The 17,607-nt window shown below is 40.3% G+C and overlaps 2 protein-coding genes across 2 annotated transcripts in view; one reads left to right on the top strand and one right to left on the bottom strand.

Moving 5' to 3' along the window:
- The window catches only part of CNST (consortin, connexin sorting protein), a 57,452-nt gene extending 50,291 nt beyond the window's left edge, over window positions 1-7,161 (bottom strand). Inside the window, exons 1-2 of the mRNA XM_082756770.1 lie at window positions 7,018-7,161; window positions 5,816-5,918 (exon numbers count right to left, since the gene is read on the bottom strand). The gene's annotated coding sequence lies outside the window, so the exon portion shown is untranslated. The remainder of the gene's footprint in view (window positions 1-5,815; window positions 5,919-7,017) is intronic.
- Window positions 7,162-7,311: 150 nt separating this feature from the next.
- On the top strand, window positions 7,312-16,761 carry TFB2M (transcription factor B2, mitochondrial; the record flags this gene model as incomplete). Its single annotated transcript, XM_082757194.1, has 8 exons — window positions 7,312-7,621; window positions 8,135-8,223; window positions 9,128-9,281; window positions 9,586-9,734; window positions 11,130-11,219; window positions 13,357-13,419; window positions 14,155-14,306; window positions 15,752-16,761. 8 exons carry the CDS (start codon window positions 7,312-7,314, stop codon window positions 15,936-15,938), a joined length of 1,194 nt encoding a protein of 397 aa, XP_082613320.1. The 3' UTR covers window positions 15,939-16,761.
- Between the last annotated feature and the right edge of the window lie 846 nt (window positions 16,762-17,607).

The following is a 17,607-nucleotide window of genomic DNA, read 5'->3' as shown; positions in this document are numbered from 1 at the left end:
CAAACAAGCTCTCGTTCAGCACTCAAAATGCAGTGATCAGCCTTGTAGGTCTCTGAAAAGTTTCAGGTTCCAAGCTAGGACAAACTTCACGCTTGTGTACGCTGAATGGTATGAGAACAAAATGGGACCTCATCATTTGATGGGTTAATTTTTTTAGCTTCTCTGCAGCAAAATACCCAAACATATCTCAGGTAGGGGACGTAAGGTGGTGAACAGACTGTGGTAGGAGGATGGAGAACCCTCATCACTGCAGCACCTGGTAAAACACTGGTCAGAAGAAACCTATATGTAACTGCTCCTGCCTTAGGATAAATTGATCTCCTTTGAAGCCTTATGAGCAGAAGTAATTTGCCTTTTTTCATTTTTGTATTCTCCTTCTAGTTGAACAACTCCCAGATTGCTGTTACACTTCCGAATATGTGCACAGATTTGATTACCAAGCTTAAAAAAATTAAACTTCCCACTAGGCAAGTTCGTGTATCTTTCTCATCTATGAGAAAAACTCGTTATAAATACAGTACTAGCCGAAAAAGAAGCAAACACAAACACAGAGAGCCTCACACATACCTGCATAACAAGCACCAACCAGCGTTTTCTATCAAACAGTTCTGAACAAGAAGTTTTGGTTACCTAGCAAAAGGCCAACTAAGAGTTATCCTAAGATCTTTCTAGGATGGGTGGATGGGTACTTTTTTTTTTTTTTTTTTGGTGAAAATCAAACAAAACCACAATCTAACTTTCTGAGAACTGACCAACTCAACTTGCTCTTACCTAAATCTTTGCTTTACCAGGACCTGAGAAAGCTGCTACACCGTAACACCTCAGAAAAGGTAGCCAAAAAAAAAAAAAAATCACACGGAGATCTAACTGTCCCACTTTCTCAGGTAACAACTTTAAACATACACAAAAAGGCAGAAATGACAGAATACAGAATACAGTCCTTCAAAATAGAGCTGCAAGAAGAACTGGGTTATTACCTAAAAATTGCCCATCTCAGGAAGCAAAGTGTTCAAGACCTTTTGTGAGTTGAATTTCATGCTGAAGTTAAATTCCATAATTTTCACCTGAGGAATAAGCAAGTTTTATAGCCCTGATCAACATCAAGATAATTGGCATGGTTAAAATATTTAATTAGGTCCTAAATCACATCAAGGCCAAAAACAACCACAAACAGAATGGAAAACTTGTCCATAAAATCTGTGAAACAAGTCTTGTCTGCGAGTGTTACGTGCTTGTGGCTTCTTTGTTATCAAACCTGCAGGCCCAACTGAAGGCTAATTAAGATCAGAGCTAATTGTAAGATCTTCAATAACTCTCGTCATTAGAAGCTAAGAACACCCAGCAGCTCTAACAAACTGTTGCATCAGTCTGTTTTCTATTTGAGAGAGGAAGGATGGTTCAGCTGCCGCATAGTTCAGCATCAGATAGGAGCGAGTGAGATTGAACCCTTTCTTTGCTCCGAACCTCTCACATGAGCTGGTCACACTCCTACATTCTCTTTAATGCATTTCTGAACTGGAAATTACTGATTTATTTCACAGGGGTATAGCAAAGATTAATACATTTAAAAAGATTGTAAAGTAGGTATTTTAGTAAAGGGCATAAGTATGGTAAAGAGATACAAAACACACATTTAACACTCAAATTTCTTGCCCTTAAATGCACACATGAGAACTTGACCACGTATTAACTTGAAGCATATGTTAAACAAATCATAGCCCCCCAAAATCACTTGCTGGTGTAACTTGATTGAAATTAATGAAGCTGCAACCACCTAGCTCAGTGATGAATTTAGCCTTGATGGCTGCTTGGGTCCTCCCCTTTCCAAGGGGAAGTTATTAAGTTAACTCAATTCAGCTCTAATTGTGTAAATAGATGCTGGCTATATGAGCCATCTCTAATAATTTGCACATGCTTTTGATTAATAGATCTTGGAGAGGTTTTCTGAAACACACAGCTTTCAACTTTTCTATTACAATTTGGATGCAAGTTTGTAATATATCAATATGTCAACAGTCAGAAATTTGTTTTAAATCACTTTTTCAGAAAATACTAGTTATCAAGACTGTTTTAAGTAGCAGTTTCCATTAAAAAAAAAAAAAACACACATGTATTTCCATTAGAAAGTCACAAATGACACAAATATTAATAAAACATAGCGTCAGTACTGTAAGAAGACAAAAACTCATTTCATTTAAAAACCAAACCCAGATAGTTTATATGGTAACATGACAGGAAGAGAGTTACAATCGACAGAGGCATTGTGTGATTGCTATTTCATCCTTGTACTAATGATGTCACGTTTCAGCACTAAAAGATTTTTAATAGTCACTCTTGAGAAAACAGAAATCCAGATATGAAACTTAGCAACCGCCACAACAATGGAGTAAGGGTAATTTTATATGCCAGCAGTAATAAAATCTTGCTGGGATCAAATGTGTAAGCTTTACAATGTGAATGTCACTTTCTTTTATAAATACACAAATGAAAAGAGATGGCAAAATATTACTGAACAACTTACAAACTTGTAAGTTGCAGGACAGGTGTCCTCCAATACGTTTATTTTGATGTAAGTGACTGAAACACAATTAACAAACAAACACCAGAACTGTGATGCCCTTACTTATTAATGTTGGTCTAAAATAATAGACCACCATGCTCTCATTTTAAGACTGGGAGCATATGATTCTAAAATTCTGTGTTTCAGTCAGTAGGACAGAACCCCCAAAAGGTACATTACCAATTTCAACATTGTTTCAATGACATATTCCTCAAGTGAGCTTAAAAATCTTCCTAACAGATGCTGATATTGCAAAGATAAATATCCAGATTATTCATTTACTTATTTATAATCCCAAAGTTATTTTGAATTAATCTCTATTTATTTGCCCAGTAGTATAATATTTAAAAAAACAAAACAAAACAAAACACACACAGACAAACCATAAAACCTAATCCACAGACAGAGAAAAGCAGTGTTAAAACTCAGATTGCAAGGTTACACATTAGCCATCCAGTTTGGAGAGAGGGCACAGCTTATTGGAACAACCACAGAAAAAAACTTCATGTTCCTAGGCAACTCTATTCCTAACAAAATCAAACGTGTAACCCACCAAAGTTTGTATACAGAAATACTTGACAATAACACCATTCATCCTCTACACTCCCCTTGTAAGTCAGCAATGTATTTTCAAAGACATCACAGTTAAACAATAAGAAGATAAATAAGTTTAGAAAAAGAATGAAAAAGATGTTAACATGAAAAACCCTTGAGCAAGACTGCATTGCCGGAGTATTCAAAATAGACTTACGAAAACATACACATACACACACAAACAGGGGTGAGTGAATCTGAGAGTGTGCAGAATGTGCTGATGTGTATGTATCAAAATTCAATGAAGAGGAATTCTGAGAGAAGTAAACAGAAGACACGCTTATTGGAATGTTTTACTGCTGTCTACAAAGGTTTTAATAGCACTTTTTTGCATGCGCACAAAAAAATATTTGCAGTACTTTTACTGCTGCTGAAAGATGCCAGATTGATAGCCCTAGGGACTGAGTTTCGCTGTATACACAGACAGATATAGCACAGAGTGAGAAGGTTGTACCCCTGCCAAAACGCTTTACAATACACAGCTTATGCAACAGTCTTCACACCACAGAACCCTTGCTTCTCCTCTGAAAATGTTAAAAAATATTGCTGCTTAGTGTTCATTATAAGGCAAAATAAGATGGGGACACTGCTATTAACATCTGCAGGGCCAGAATTCAAGCCATCAGCTCATTTTAAACGTTTATTTTTGTGCTGAATGGCTCTGTTGTTAGCTGTGAACTTTGCTGCGCTGTTTGACAGGCTGGAAAGTCAAACTGCACCTGGTATGAAAACAGTTTAGTATTAAATAGAATGTTATTACAGCAGAAAAGAATGCAAAGGAAGAGTGGCTTAACAAAGTTTTTTCAAATAAGCTTATGGTCACATACATGAGCATACACCTAGTGCTCAGAAATGACCTCAAAGAACACAGCACTTAATAGCTTCACTTAACTGGCGCTCTCCAGTGATCTGCACATTTGATCTAGGGCATTTTTAAAAGACAATAATTTCCTATTAATAAGGTTTTAAGTGTTGCTAATACTAGGCTGGAAGCTACACTGTCATATGGAGCAGGCAGGCTTCCAAGGAACCTTGGACTACTGCTTTCCTTACTACTAATAGTTTAGCCAAACACCAAAAAAAAAACAAAACAAAACAACAAATCCCCCAAATCCAAGAGCCTAGCTGTTTTTCACCATCAACAGATTACACATAAAATAGAAATAAGTCAAGGTTTATAGAGCACAATGGGTCTAAATGCAATTTACTGACCTCATTATAAAGAATGATTTTCATTTAGCAGGAAGATTTCTGATACAACCACAGGGTTGTAACTACTCTGCATCTCAAATCAGATTGTGGCACAGGATTAAAAGCTACTTTAGCCCTTGGGACTTCTATTGTGTGCTTATGTGGGCTTGCAACAGAGGGACAGTGTAACAGGGGAATAGGACAAAACAATGAGGCTACTCAATGATTTAAAAAAAAAAATCTTCTTACAGGAATACTTCCAAACTTTTGATCATATTTTGCCACCTTCTGAGTGTAAACACTTACAGAGCTTTTGAGGAAATCTCTTATAGCTCTTCTCCTTGGTCACCATCCATAGTATTACAACAAGATTAATGAAATACACTGAATAAAACTCAAGTGCAAACAGTGACTCTGTGACATTCTGCATCTCAGCAAGGCACAGAATGGCTTCTGTCAATTCAACCATACAGCAAGTTACTTCCTTTTCATACTATTGAAGATAACGTATTTAAGGGATTCTTCCACCTTATTTTCTGAACATCAGTTCTATTGCAGGCCTTTCTTTAAAATTAGCACCAGAGGCACTGTTTGGTAACAGGTGAGCTTTTCAATATATGCATAATTTAAGTAAGGAACAATCAACATTGACAGTAGATTTTAAGATCAAATTTTCCAATGATGCAATTGGAAATGCAAATACGATATGGTGAATAAAACACAAAGATAAAGAGTTTCTAAAACAATACTAGCAAACTTGATCTGTATTCTGAGCCAAAGAGGAGCATCTAATGACAAGTATCACCACCAAGACAAGAAAAATTAAGATCTTGAAAATTTCTATTCGCGTACCTTTCGTTTATGTGCAAGACAGAAATTCTATTGAATTTGTACAGAAAATGAAGTATGGGCGTACAGTTTCAAAAATGGAGATCAAGATGTATATACTATGACAATTTTCCCCTTCAGAAATGCTTGTTAAAATTTCCTGTTATTTCCTGTTATCTTGTAATACTACAAGACTAACTCTTCAAAATTAATTTAAAAAATAAGCTTTACACGGAACAAAATGAAAAGTAAATGCAAAAGATATTTAGAAATGTTGAGAAGAAAAGCATCCCTTTATTGATCTTCTTAACCCATACAAGCAATGAGCTCTTTCGGTTTAAGCACAGGCTAGAATCCTTCTGATTTCTTCTCTGTTTCAAAAAACAGTAATGAGAAGGAAACAACAACTTCAGAGCACCCAACAAGGAACTTAAATTGCAAAGACATGCCTATACAAGGTAAGACTGTAAGTTCAAATATTTGTTTGTGATAATAGCTGGATTAGAAAATATATGCCATGTGATCAGCTGTTAGCTTATAAATAGCCCCAAGTTGACTGTTCAAACATCCCTGGGATATACATTACTGGATTAAACAATTTTCTGCATTGTAATTTCTAAATGAAAAACATACAAATCTTACCATTTTCCTAAGGTTTCAACACGGATAACAACCAGGTCAGAAAGAGGTAGTCAGGTAGTCCCTTACGCGTGCAAAATTCGGTATATGAATATAGGGTAGGCTCCTTCATTAGGGGGAAAGAAAAATAAATAAATTAGAGAGTCATAAATGTATCCTATAAATAGATAGATCTATATAGATCTAAAGTTCAATGTAGGCAAGTCCTATGCTGAAGTTAAAAAATATAATATGAAAATGCAAATAAAAAACACACATCATTTCTAGTGTATGAAGAGTGTCAGGGCACAGCTCTGGGTCTTACTTAGCAAACGTTCTTGAGAATAATCTCAGTTACTCTGAACAGCCCATGCAGTGATGACCCTAAAATCCTGAAAGCTTGAGAATCACAGAATCATCCAGGCTGGGGAAGACCTTCAGGATCATCAAGCCCAGCCCTCACCCAACACTACCAAGTTCTGTCACCAAGCCATGTCCCTAAGCACCGCATCCACTCCTCTCTTAAATACCTCCAGGGATGGCCACTCCACCACCTCCCTGGGCAGCTTGTTCTGATGCTTGGCCACCTTTTTGGTGAAGACATTCTTCCTGATATCCAACCTAAACTTTCCCTGGCACAACTTGAGACCCTTTCCTTGTGTCTCATCACTTGAGATAAAAGGGACCGACCCTCTCCTCACTGCAAGCTCCTTTCAGGCAGCTGTAGAGTGCAACAAGACCTCCTCTTAGAACAACATTTTCTAAAATTCTTTGCTTATCCTTACAGTTTATGGAATACAAGGCGGTGATATAGTGACTGTGCCTAAGATGTCTGTGGCCACAGCACGGACTTCAGTACGGGATGCTGAATTAGGGCATTACCCAACACCTCACCTAGGAAAACCGAGCTCCTTTTGATGTGCCGAGAGACCTACAAATTACCGAATTAACAGCCTAATTAGCGAGAGAAGGGAAGAAAAAAAAAAAAAAAAAAGCTATTAAAAACGCGAAGTCCGGCTTAAAAACGGACCGAGCTCTACCCCAGCACCCTGCCCACCTCCCCTACGGCACGGGGCAGCGAGGGGGAGCCCGGCTCCCTGCCAGCCCCGCTATGGGGGCGCCGCGGCGGTACCGGGGGCAGGGGCAGCGCCCGGTGCCGGCGGGGAGCAGCAGGAGGACGCCTCCTGCTCCTGCTCCTGCCGCCGGGAGCGAGCCCCGGCACTCACCTGGGCTCCGTCGCGGCTCAGGCACCCGCCGAGGGCAGCGGGGAGGCGCGGGGAGGTGCGGGCATGGCGCGGGCACGGCGCGGGGACGCGGCGGGTACCGGGGTGGACGCGGGGGGGGGGGGGGGGGGCTCGGTGCGCCGGGCGCCGCTGCGGGGCTGGCACCATAGAGAGGGACCTCCAGCCCCGCCGCCGCCAGGGCGGAAGAGCGCTAGAGAGGCGCCGTGCCGAGGCGGAAGTGACGCCGGCCGTTGCTAAGGAGACGGCGCGGCCGGCGCTGGGCAGCGGCGCGGCGCCATGCGGCCGGCGCGGGCCCCGCCGGGCTGCGGCCGGCTCCTGGCGGCGGGGCTGCGGCCGCTGCTGGGCTGCCCGCGGCCGCTGCTGGGCTGCCCGCGGCCGCCGCCGGGCCGGGGGGTCGCGGGGCGGTGGCCGAGCCCCGGGCTGCGGGTGCCGGAGGCGGCGGAGGCGGAGCGGCTGGTGCAGGAGGCCCGGCGGGCGGGCGGGCCGCTCCGCCGCTTCATCGCCTGCCCGCGGCTGGCCCGCACCGTGCAGCGCTGCCTCTGGGCTGCGCGCGGCCCCCAGCCCGTCGTGCTGGAGTGCGGCCCCGGTAAGAAGGCTCCCGGCCCGCCCCGCCCCGCCGCGCCGTGACCTTGCGGGGTCGGCGGGGCCGCCGGCGGTGAGGGGCGCTGGGGTTTGGAGGCGGACTTGGTCGCTGCCACTAACGGCAGGCCGAGGGATTGCGGGCCCTTTAGACAGCTGCCGCTCGTAATTGCTTAATGTTTGTATGCCACTCTCCATGGAGGGTGTGCTACCCACAGGGGTAATGTGGGTAATGTAAGGTTCAAAAGTCTGTTTCATTTGGCAGAAGAAGAAGCAGGGAAGGTATTTGAGATAAATCTAATGGTCCTCTGCATGAAACTGTAACACTGTGCTTAGTGCAATTCACTCACTAATCAAAGGGACACTGTGTAAATTTGTTTTCAAACCGTTGTTTTGAAATAAGTGACATGAGTTACCTCCTGAATGGAAGTGCTATACCCCAACTGTTGCGCTGGAAAAATCACTCAAGGGAAAGTGGTTTTAAAAATATGTATTCCCCCCCCCCCCCCCTCCTTTACAGGGCCTGGAATCTTGACGCGGACTCTACTCAATGCAGGTGTTAGAGTGGTAGCTCTAGAAAGTCACTCAGCTTTCCTTCCAAACTTACAGGTACGCTTTTGGTTTGGTAGCATGTTTCTAAAATTTAATTATGAGGGAAATGAGACAATAATTATGAAATACATAATTAACTGTGGGATCAAAAAGGAATTAGCCAGTCATTGTTACTTACAACATCTGAAATAATGCTTAATAATAGTAAGCATTGTTTGGTTTTACGCTGAACAGTCAGCAACAGTCTGACTATTTTATTACCAATTAATTTGACATCTTGAGTATGTGCAAATTCAAGTTCATAGTTTCATATATAAATTTTTGAGGCTAGTATTAAGCAGAATCATTGTAATTGTGTATGTTTAGGCAGGAAGTCCACGTGTAGCTTCCAAAAACCTGTAAAGATTCTCTTGGTTATTCTTATTGTCTCATGGTATTAGTTAATCTATTGTCTTGTGCCTGGCTGGCAATATGAAGACCGACAGGTGTTAATTCTTGTGTTCACCTTAATATTGTGTGCTTTCAGAGGTTGTCAGACAGAGGCTTAGAATCTGCACGGAAGGAAGGTGTTACAGTAAAGCAGAGATTAGGAGCTTAAGACTCTAACCTCTTTCGAAATGTGCATAAAAGGCATGTTTTGTGCCTAAGTTTCTCATTTGCTGTGTATATGAAGAATTTCAGTTGGAAATTACTAAATGTAGTGATTTGCTCAGTTAAATATATATTTTTTTATTTTTTTCAAAACACTGCAGAACATACTACTAGTATGGGGAGGGGTTTAAAGCTCCAGCCAAGCAGCACAGAAATGCCTTGCATAATAAAGGAAGTTATTTTTCCTGTCAGTTATAAGACCCAATTCTGAAATCTGACTTTTTCTAGTGCTTGAACAACTTCATGTCTTGGTTGAGTGTTTTGTAAGGCAGTTTACTGCATTCTTCAACTGAAACTTAATTTGGTTCAGTCCTTAGAGAACAGCCTGGATGGACAATTAAAGGTGATTTATGGTGACTTCTTCAGACTGGATCCTTTGGTCACTGGAACAGTGAAACCGCCTGCTGTGTGTTCTGACAAGCTTTTTGAAGCCATGGGTGTAGCAGCAGTTCCTTGGAGAGCAGGTACGCGTATGAGATTGCACACGTTACAAACACATTTGAAGGCTGCATGGGCGGTTTGGAAAAATCTTTGGTAATAGCTCCAAAAAATGGCAATATGAAATCTCAGCTGTTTGCTTATTGTAATAAAGGCTTAGTCTAATGCAAACAAGGCTTAGCTTTGAATAAAGCTTGAATTTTATTCATTCTTGAATAAAATGAGCTGACTTTTTTTTTTATTTGTTTGTAAACTAGATGTTAGCATTAATGAGATTTTCCAGTACATATTGCAAAATTTTAAAGTTACTTTTGCACACTATTGAAACAGATGTACCTGTGAAAGTTTTTGGAATCTTGCCACAAAAAAAGGAAAGGAACACACTTTGGAGGCTACTTTTTATCCTGTATGAATGCAGTTCCATATTCAGATATGGAAGAGTAGAGCTCAACATCTTTATAAGTGAAAAAGAGTACAAGGTATGTGCAAGAGATTTTGAAGGTAGTAGAGAATAAGTAGTGCTTCACAGTACACCCAAACAGTTATATTGTGGAGTTAGTCTTTTTGCTAGTGATTTTTTTTTTTTTTTTGACAGAATTTTAAAATCTTATAACTTCTGAGGTGCTTAAATTCTGTAACATGCTTTTGCAACAAAATTGGTTCCTAATTGCGGGACAGTGAAGAGGGAATTGACGAGTTCTCTTGAAGAATATTCGGTTGCTAAATAGCATGCTCGGTTTTATGCACTTCTCCACTTGAGCAAGCTTTGCGTGCAGTTCTGAAAAAAATTGAGACAAAGTATGAGTAAAGTACACACCTTTTTATTAAAGTTCTGTATGCTGAGGGGCAGAGTAGCTTTCTGGATTACATGATCCTAATTTGTGCTGTCTCAAACTTTTAGAATTGTACTTCTAGTTCAAGGCTACCTTCCTTTTTTTTTTTTTTTTTTTTTTTTTTTGAACTGAGATTCGTAAAGGCACTAACCTTGAGTTACTCAAGGTAAGGAAAGACTTCCAGGTGCGCCAACACAAGCTGTGTTCTGTCACCCTACTGGAAAAAATTAAAGTCTAAGTATGTTCTCTTGCAAAATGATAGGCTGGATACCACTGGAATGTATGCTTGTTACATTTTTACTGGCTAGACATTTGAACAAAGAGAGGGCAGCATAGTCATTTTAGTGCAGTCAGTGTAATTTTTAATTAACGTTTCTGTGTTTATTGTGAATCCTCTTAAATGAGTATTGTGTACCGAAGTAAAAGTAATTGGGACTCTTTTTTAGTGGGCACTGTTGATTCCTAAATCTATGATAAGTAAAATCTTCATTTTGTGACTTCTTTGCCCTGTTTGCACATAACTGTGGGGGGGTTTCTTTTTTTTTTGTTTTGTTTTCTTGCACTAATGTGTAATATTGTAACATCAGGAGGATGACTGGAAGGTGCTTAATGTTCAGGGAGATGGTTGGCTTACTCTGTGTGTTGTACTGGGAATATTCTCTTATTAGTGGGGAAGAACTCGGGCTATGAACTCTGCCCACGTTAGTTTTAAAACAAAATGTGATCACTCTTTCTCTTCCATGTGAAACTCCTCTCTGCCTTAAAAGGGGCCTGAAAGTGTAAGCCGAAAATTCCTACGCAGTTCAGTTATCCAAATGATTGCTGCAAAACAATACTTAGATTGCCATAATGTCTTCTAATTGCATTTTCTAACAAGCATACTAAAATCACAGAAACTGGGGGTGTAATGTAACTTAGTCTTGGAATTTCAGACTTAACTATGAATTTCTTACCACCTGTTAAGTTTATAAGGATTTTCTTAGATAAAGAAGCAGTCGTGTTTTTTTCAACAGTGATGTTTCTGCTTTGCCATTTTGTTAGGTATTAACAGCAAAGCCTGGGGAATCGAGGGCTTATCAAGCACTTTCTGTGCTTTGCCAAGTAGGATGTGAAATTCAGCTACTGCATATGGTAAGTTTGTTGTACCAAATGACACGGTCTCATGCTATAAACGTGCATATACAAAAGGGTTTGTACTGGTTTTGTATTGTAATCAAATTGGAAGGTAATTTGATGTTGACATTAGTGGAGCACTACTGAAAACTTTTGGATATGGACAAGTCTTTTCTGTCTTGCTAGGTGTTGTGTGAGATATAGGCTGCTCTTCCAGTCTGTCAGAGTCTGCTCTTTTTGTCCTCTGTGTTTTGGCATCGTGTGCTTTCACCTGCCTGAGCAATTTTCAGTAGAAACACTTTTTCAGTTTTGGTGCTTCTACTTGCAAAGCAACCCTACTTCTCATGCTAGTCAAGAATCATCTTGTCAAATGCGCTACTGTTTAGTTTTAAAAAGTTTTTTGAAATTGTTCATTAGCTTCCACTTGCTTTACTCTTTTAAGATTTTGTTTGTTTGTGCCCTATTTTTTCTAGGAGCTTCTTTCATAGTTTAAATGCTATGCTGATCTAAAATCGTAAGTTTCATTATCTGTTGTCCTCCAAATGGCTTGTAACATGAGGTATAGAGAGGACATTTCTAAATATTATGAGGTTGAAGAATACGATGATGCTCAAGGAACAATTATATAGGCATGGCCTGGTCATGCACTGCCTGCACTGCATCTGCTTGTAGCTGCTTCTGGAGTCAAGTTGTTGGGCTTGTGAGACTTCTATTCAGACTCAGTACAGCAGGTCTTATGGTCAGGTGTTTCTTTCCAGTTTTTAGCTTTGGTTCAAATTTTCAATTTGAAACCAATGAGCAGTCCCAGTTATGCATGGTAATATATGCAAAAGCTATTTGATTATAAATAATTTTAGCAGTGCTACTCAGATACTTTGTCAGGAGCATGGCTAAATAGCATTTTCAGTCTTGCCTTTGTGTGTATATTACTTGAATTTTTTATATATATATTGTAGTGGGTTTACGTGGCAAGGTTTTGGTAGCAGGGAGCCATAGGGGTGGTTTCTGTGAGAAAGATCTAGAAGCTGCCCCATGTTTGGGAAGGGCCCCATTGTTTTCCAGATCCGAGCCAATAAGCGATGTTGTTTTGCGCCTCTGTGAGAGCATATTTAAGACAGGGAAAAAACGCTGCGCCGCACAGCAGCCGGGAGAGTCAAGGGAGTGGGAGAACAGCCTTGCACCAAGGTCAGTGTAGAAGGAGGGGGAGAGGTGCTCCAGGCGCCGGAGCAGAAGTCCCCTGCGGCCTGTGGTGAGGACCATGGTGAAGCAGGATGTCCCCCTGCAGCCCATGGAGTACCACGGTGGAGCAGGGTTCCACGCTGCAGCCCGTGGAGGAGACCACGGTGGAGCAGGTGGCCCTGCACCGACGGAGGCTGCCGCCTGTGGAAGACCCCTGCCGGAGCAGATTCCGGGCCGGACCTGTAGCCCGTGGAGAGGAGCCCACGCAGGAGCAGGTGATCTGGCAGGAGCTGCTGCCCGTAGGGGAGCCAGGTTGGAGCAGTTTTCTCCTGAGGGATGGACCCCGTGGTACGGACCCATATCTGGGGCAGTTCTGGAAGAGCTGCTGCCTGTGGGAAGCCCACGCCGGATCAGTTCATCAAGGACTGTATCCCGTGGGTGGGACCCCACAGCACAGGGGACGAGAGTGACCGAGAAGGAGCGGCAGAGAAGAAGTGCTGTAGACTGACCATAACCCCCATTCCCCGTTCCCCTGCGCCGCTCGGGGGGAGGAGGTGGAAAAGGGTGGATGGGGGGGGAAGGTGCTTTTGGTTTTTTTTTTTCCTTTGTTTTCTCACTTCTCTCGCTTGTTAGTTGTAGGCAATAAATCTTACTATCTCCTTATGCCGAGTCTGTTTTGCCCGTTACAATAATTATTGCGTGATTTTCTCGTCCTTATCTCAATCCTTGAGCCCTTTTCACATATTTTCTCCCCATTCCTCTTTGAGGAGGGGGAGTGAGAGAGCGGCTGTGGTGGAGCTCGGCTGCCCACTCGAGCGGAACCACGACATATATATATATATTTCTAATGTATTTACATGGTTTTAAAACAAAGTTTAGAATGGAGTATGCTTTGAATTTGATAGGATTGATGGTAAATGTTTTTCTAAATTCTAACAAAGCACTTCATTTCTGTAATGTTTGCTTCTTCTCATAGGAGCCCTGGTCATCCTTTGTAACTAATTTGAAAAACAAGGGACTGGCAGTTTCAAAGAGCATGGTAAGATCATTTTCTTCTTTCAGAGATGCAGCTAAGCCCCTTTAATTAAAGATTAAAAATAACTTTATAACAGTGTTCACACATGTATCTTTTGGCTGTGAATAGTACATTTTTTTAAATGTTCTAATTAAAACTCATGGGCAGCATGTAGGAGGTGAAGAGGGTGAAGGATTGCTGCAATCTTAGAAACTGAGATAAACTAGTGTCTATATGATGAGAAAAAAATACAGTAAATAAATATCATGAGGACATGTGAACAGGTAAAATCTTATTTAAAATTAATGTCAGGGTCACATCTACCTGCTTGAATACAAAGACTGTTACCATGGTTGACAACATAGTCAGTATGCTGCTGGTTTTGATCAAAGTGGATCAAAGTGGTTGTTCACATGTCCAATGCATATTCTGTGTGCTAGTTAAGTGTTGAAAGTGTGGATCTCAAAGCCTGTATTGTCTATTTCAACTAAGAAAACACAATCTTAAAAAATAAAAATTATGTCATAGTGTATCTGCTTGATTTCCTATTTCCTTTCCTGTTTAAAAAAAAAAAGGTAAAGCTATCTTAGTTACATAACAAAATTTTATAGCTTCCGCTTCCAATGTCATTATCTTTTTACCTTCTAAAACTCTAAGAAGTGTTACTGCTGGCCCAGTTGAAATGCTTTCTCTTAGAAAAAGACAGGCAGTGTCTTAAAAATGACTAATTTTCAATGACTTATTTTGTTTTTCTTGCAGTGGCTGCCAAATGACCATTTATGTTTGGTACGACTGACTCCCCAGCGAGATCTATTTTCAGAAGGCTTGAAGCCCACAAATTCAGCTACCTTCATTTTCATGGTGAAGCAGTGTCTTGCTAAACGCAAATCTAGACTTACTGATAGATTAAAGTAAGTATGGAAGTGTTTCAAGTTTTTATACGTTTCCTAAAGAAATATAGGGAAAATGCTCAAATACTTTCTCAGAGCAGTATATATTTTAGATGAAATTCAGCATCTTTTTGAGTTACCTATGTGTAGAAAAGAAGACTTCATTTTTTTGGCGCAAGTACAATATTTTGGGTACCTGGACTTCATTCATACAGGATAAAAAGTTGAGGTTTGGCAGGAAGGTAGGCAAGTACGTAAACTTTGGAATTACAGACATTTACTGCACACCTAATGGAGGTGAGCTTGTGTACCTGCAAGAAATTTTTACTCAGTTTAGACATAACAATAAAGTCACTGAGTCTTTGCAGATATAAAAATTAAAAAGCTGCAGAAGAGTTTTGGATTATAAGAAACATCAAAGCAGTGCTAATGAAAATAGCTGAAGGTTATTGAAGGTTGAGTGGGGATGTCCTCACGTGGCTTTCTGTTACTGCATTCAAAAATTAGACTTCGGACTTATTTACCAATTACGCAGCTCTCTTTAATTATTTATTCCTTTGATATGACATTGGAGCTACTCACTTGGCAGTACGATCACTAGATTTCTGTTCCCATAAATGTGAAGTGTTTGTACTCTCTGAAGTATTGGCTTCAAGTTGTTGATGAAAATAATTAACATATTTCTCATTTATTGATAGGGGTTAATGGATGCTAATTTCCAGAGAGGAGGTGGGGGGGATGTAAGGAGATGGGACACACACAAAAAGAATCCCGTGCAGAGAGCCTTAATGGATTTCTTTCTTAAAGCTCAGTGGTTTATCTAGTCTTCACTCGATCTTTTAGCCAGGAAGTGGAGCTAACCTTGAAGGCATCTAATGTGCATCTTTTGTATATTTATATCCCCTTTTCTTGTCTGGGAAATAGTTAATGCGTATGCACATTTATAAAAGGCCCAGTTTTCATAGCAGTGATGTGAATGTGGAGACAGTTTATAGATCTGTTTATATATAGAAGAAAATACCTGGGAGGTTTAAACCATGCTACCTCATGCTGTACTCAGTCATCCTCCTGAAGGTGCCCTTGGCTTTAATTCCCGAGGAACTGAAGAGCAACCCCCTTTTATGCAGTAATGTCGGTTGCTGACAGCTGGAGTAGGGGTTTGTCTATTGTCTAGGACAGGAATGTCTATTGCTGTGCAGCTGGGGGAGGGAACTGAGGGAGCTAACCCTCTAATGGGGTGGGTTAGGTGGTTTGATATTCTGTGTGTGTGTGCTGGGGGCATTATTTGGTATTTGCATGGCTTCTTAGTAGAAGTTTTTCTGTTTGTAGTATGATTGAAAATAACTTGTGTCATAGGGAGAAGTTGTTAACTTGCGGAAGCTGTGAAAGGATGAAATTGACCTTCAGATACTGTTTCTTCACAGGGAGAAATGCTCCATTATGATTTGTTTGTTTGTTTGTTTCAGTTCATGGAGCTTGGACAATAGTGGCCAATTACTGAAAGCACTAGAAATTCCAACAGATGTTGAAACAGGTAATTTGTACCCAGAAGACTACAAGCGTCTTTTTGAGGCTTTGCAAAACTGTAGTGTGTTTACTGAAAGTTGGTTCCACGATGAGGTCTTGGAAAGTATAAGGAACATAAACTTATAAATTGAAAGCTGCTGTCTTTTAGAAGATCATCTTTGCTTCTGGAAGATTACTGTGATAAGAAGTGATTTAAATAAAATCGAAGTATTGTTAGGGAGATGACTTCCGGTCCAAATAGGAAAATAAACTTGGCAAGAAACTAGAGCTCTTCTATACAGCATGGAACTGGGATTTACAGTTACTTGGTTACAATTGGATCCCGACTGGATAAAATCTGCATCTTCCCCAGGAGCATGATAGTGACCTGCTGCTTTTGGATGTGCCACCTAAACTGAACTTCTTATTACACTGCTGTATATTTACAATGTTTGAAAAAATAACAGACCAAATAATGATTTGTGTGGTTTGTATTTTAGTGCTCAGTGCTTTGAAAGTTCTTTCAGATTCCCAAAATACACAGGTCTGTACAACCACTGAATCTGTTGTATCATCTGATATATAAACCTTGCAGGCTAAGATATTAATAAATAAAGAGTGGTGGGTTTATGGAAGGCAAGGTAATGACAGCATAATAAAACATCAACTGAATATTTTGTTTAAATAGACTGTTATATCTGTGGTTGGGGGAAAAAAATCAGTTTTTTCTTTTGAAAATTTTAAATGACAAAACACTGGGTGTTCTGTTGTAGTTTACCATATGTAAACACCTATATACGGATGAGCTTTATCTTATTTTAGGTCTGAAATTCAAGTCACCAGAACATTCAGTGTTTTTATAAACAGCTGTGAAAAAGAATCATCTTACCTGTAACCCTTGCAACATAAAATTGTTCAATGTGTATGATGTGTATATAAAACCTTATTTTAAAGAGAGATGCTATTAAAATTGTCTTTTCAGTCGTAGTCCTCCATACTCCAACCTGTTTCTCATTCCCCTTGTTGACTTAACATGAAACTGTTCTGTTGTCTGATACTGTTGGCAAGTTCTGTGTTTCTTACGTTGTCTCCCCTGGGAGGCTGAGTGAATAAAATACTTTTTCAGGATGCTCTCTTCAGGATTTGGAAAACATTGGCAACTGAAACGATGCAGTCGGAGGATCTTATTTCGTAAGCACATTTGGAGGTATATATATGTGACAAACATTCATCTCTGTATTCCTCCTGCAGTTCCTGCTGCAGAAGAAAAATTGACTTGAAGCAGCCTCAGTTCATTGTTAGCCACCACTGCGCTGTTAGCTGTGTGTTTAAACTGTCTTTTTCATGGTGTTATGGTGAAATTACTGGAAAAGCTGAGATTTAATTTGCATTCTGTTTCAGAGCAGCATTGCCCTTCTGGTGTGGATCTTGAAGATTTGAGGTTTTCTTTCTGTTCAGATATCTTAGCTCAGGTAACTTACATTGTAAATCGACCATGAATGGCAGACTTGCATTAACAGAAGCAATTCCTTCTCTTCAATTCCAGTGGACGGCAACTGTCTTATCTACATTGAAAAAAGAATTTAAAGTTGCCTGGCCTGATTTTTTTCTTGAATAAAATAACTTCATCTTACTGCAGCAAGTTATCACATACCAGGGAAACTATTCAATGCATAAAATACAAGATGACCACTATCTACATAATCTTCCTTAACTGCATTGCTAGTAACATTTTTGAACATTAACTTGAAAAAGGAAAATTGCTCACTAGGTTTTATTTTTATTATGTTGTTGTCCAATAGCATTTACTGAGCCA

This window comes from Aythya marila (genome assembly GCF_965140915.1).
Source record: "Aythya marila genome assembly, chromosome: 3".
NCBI classification, from domain to species: domain Eukaryota; kingdom Metazoa; phylum Chordata; class Aves; order Anseriformes; family Anatidae; genus Aythya; species Aythya marila.
Note: the sequence above shows the minus strand (reverse complement) of the source record. Positions and strands in the feature narration are given on the sequence as shown.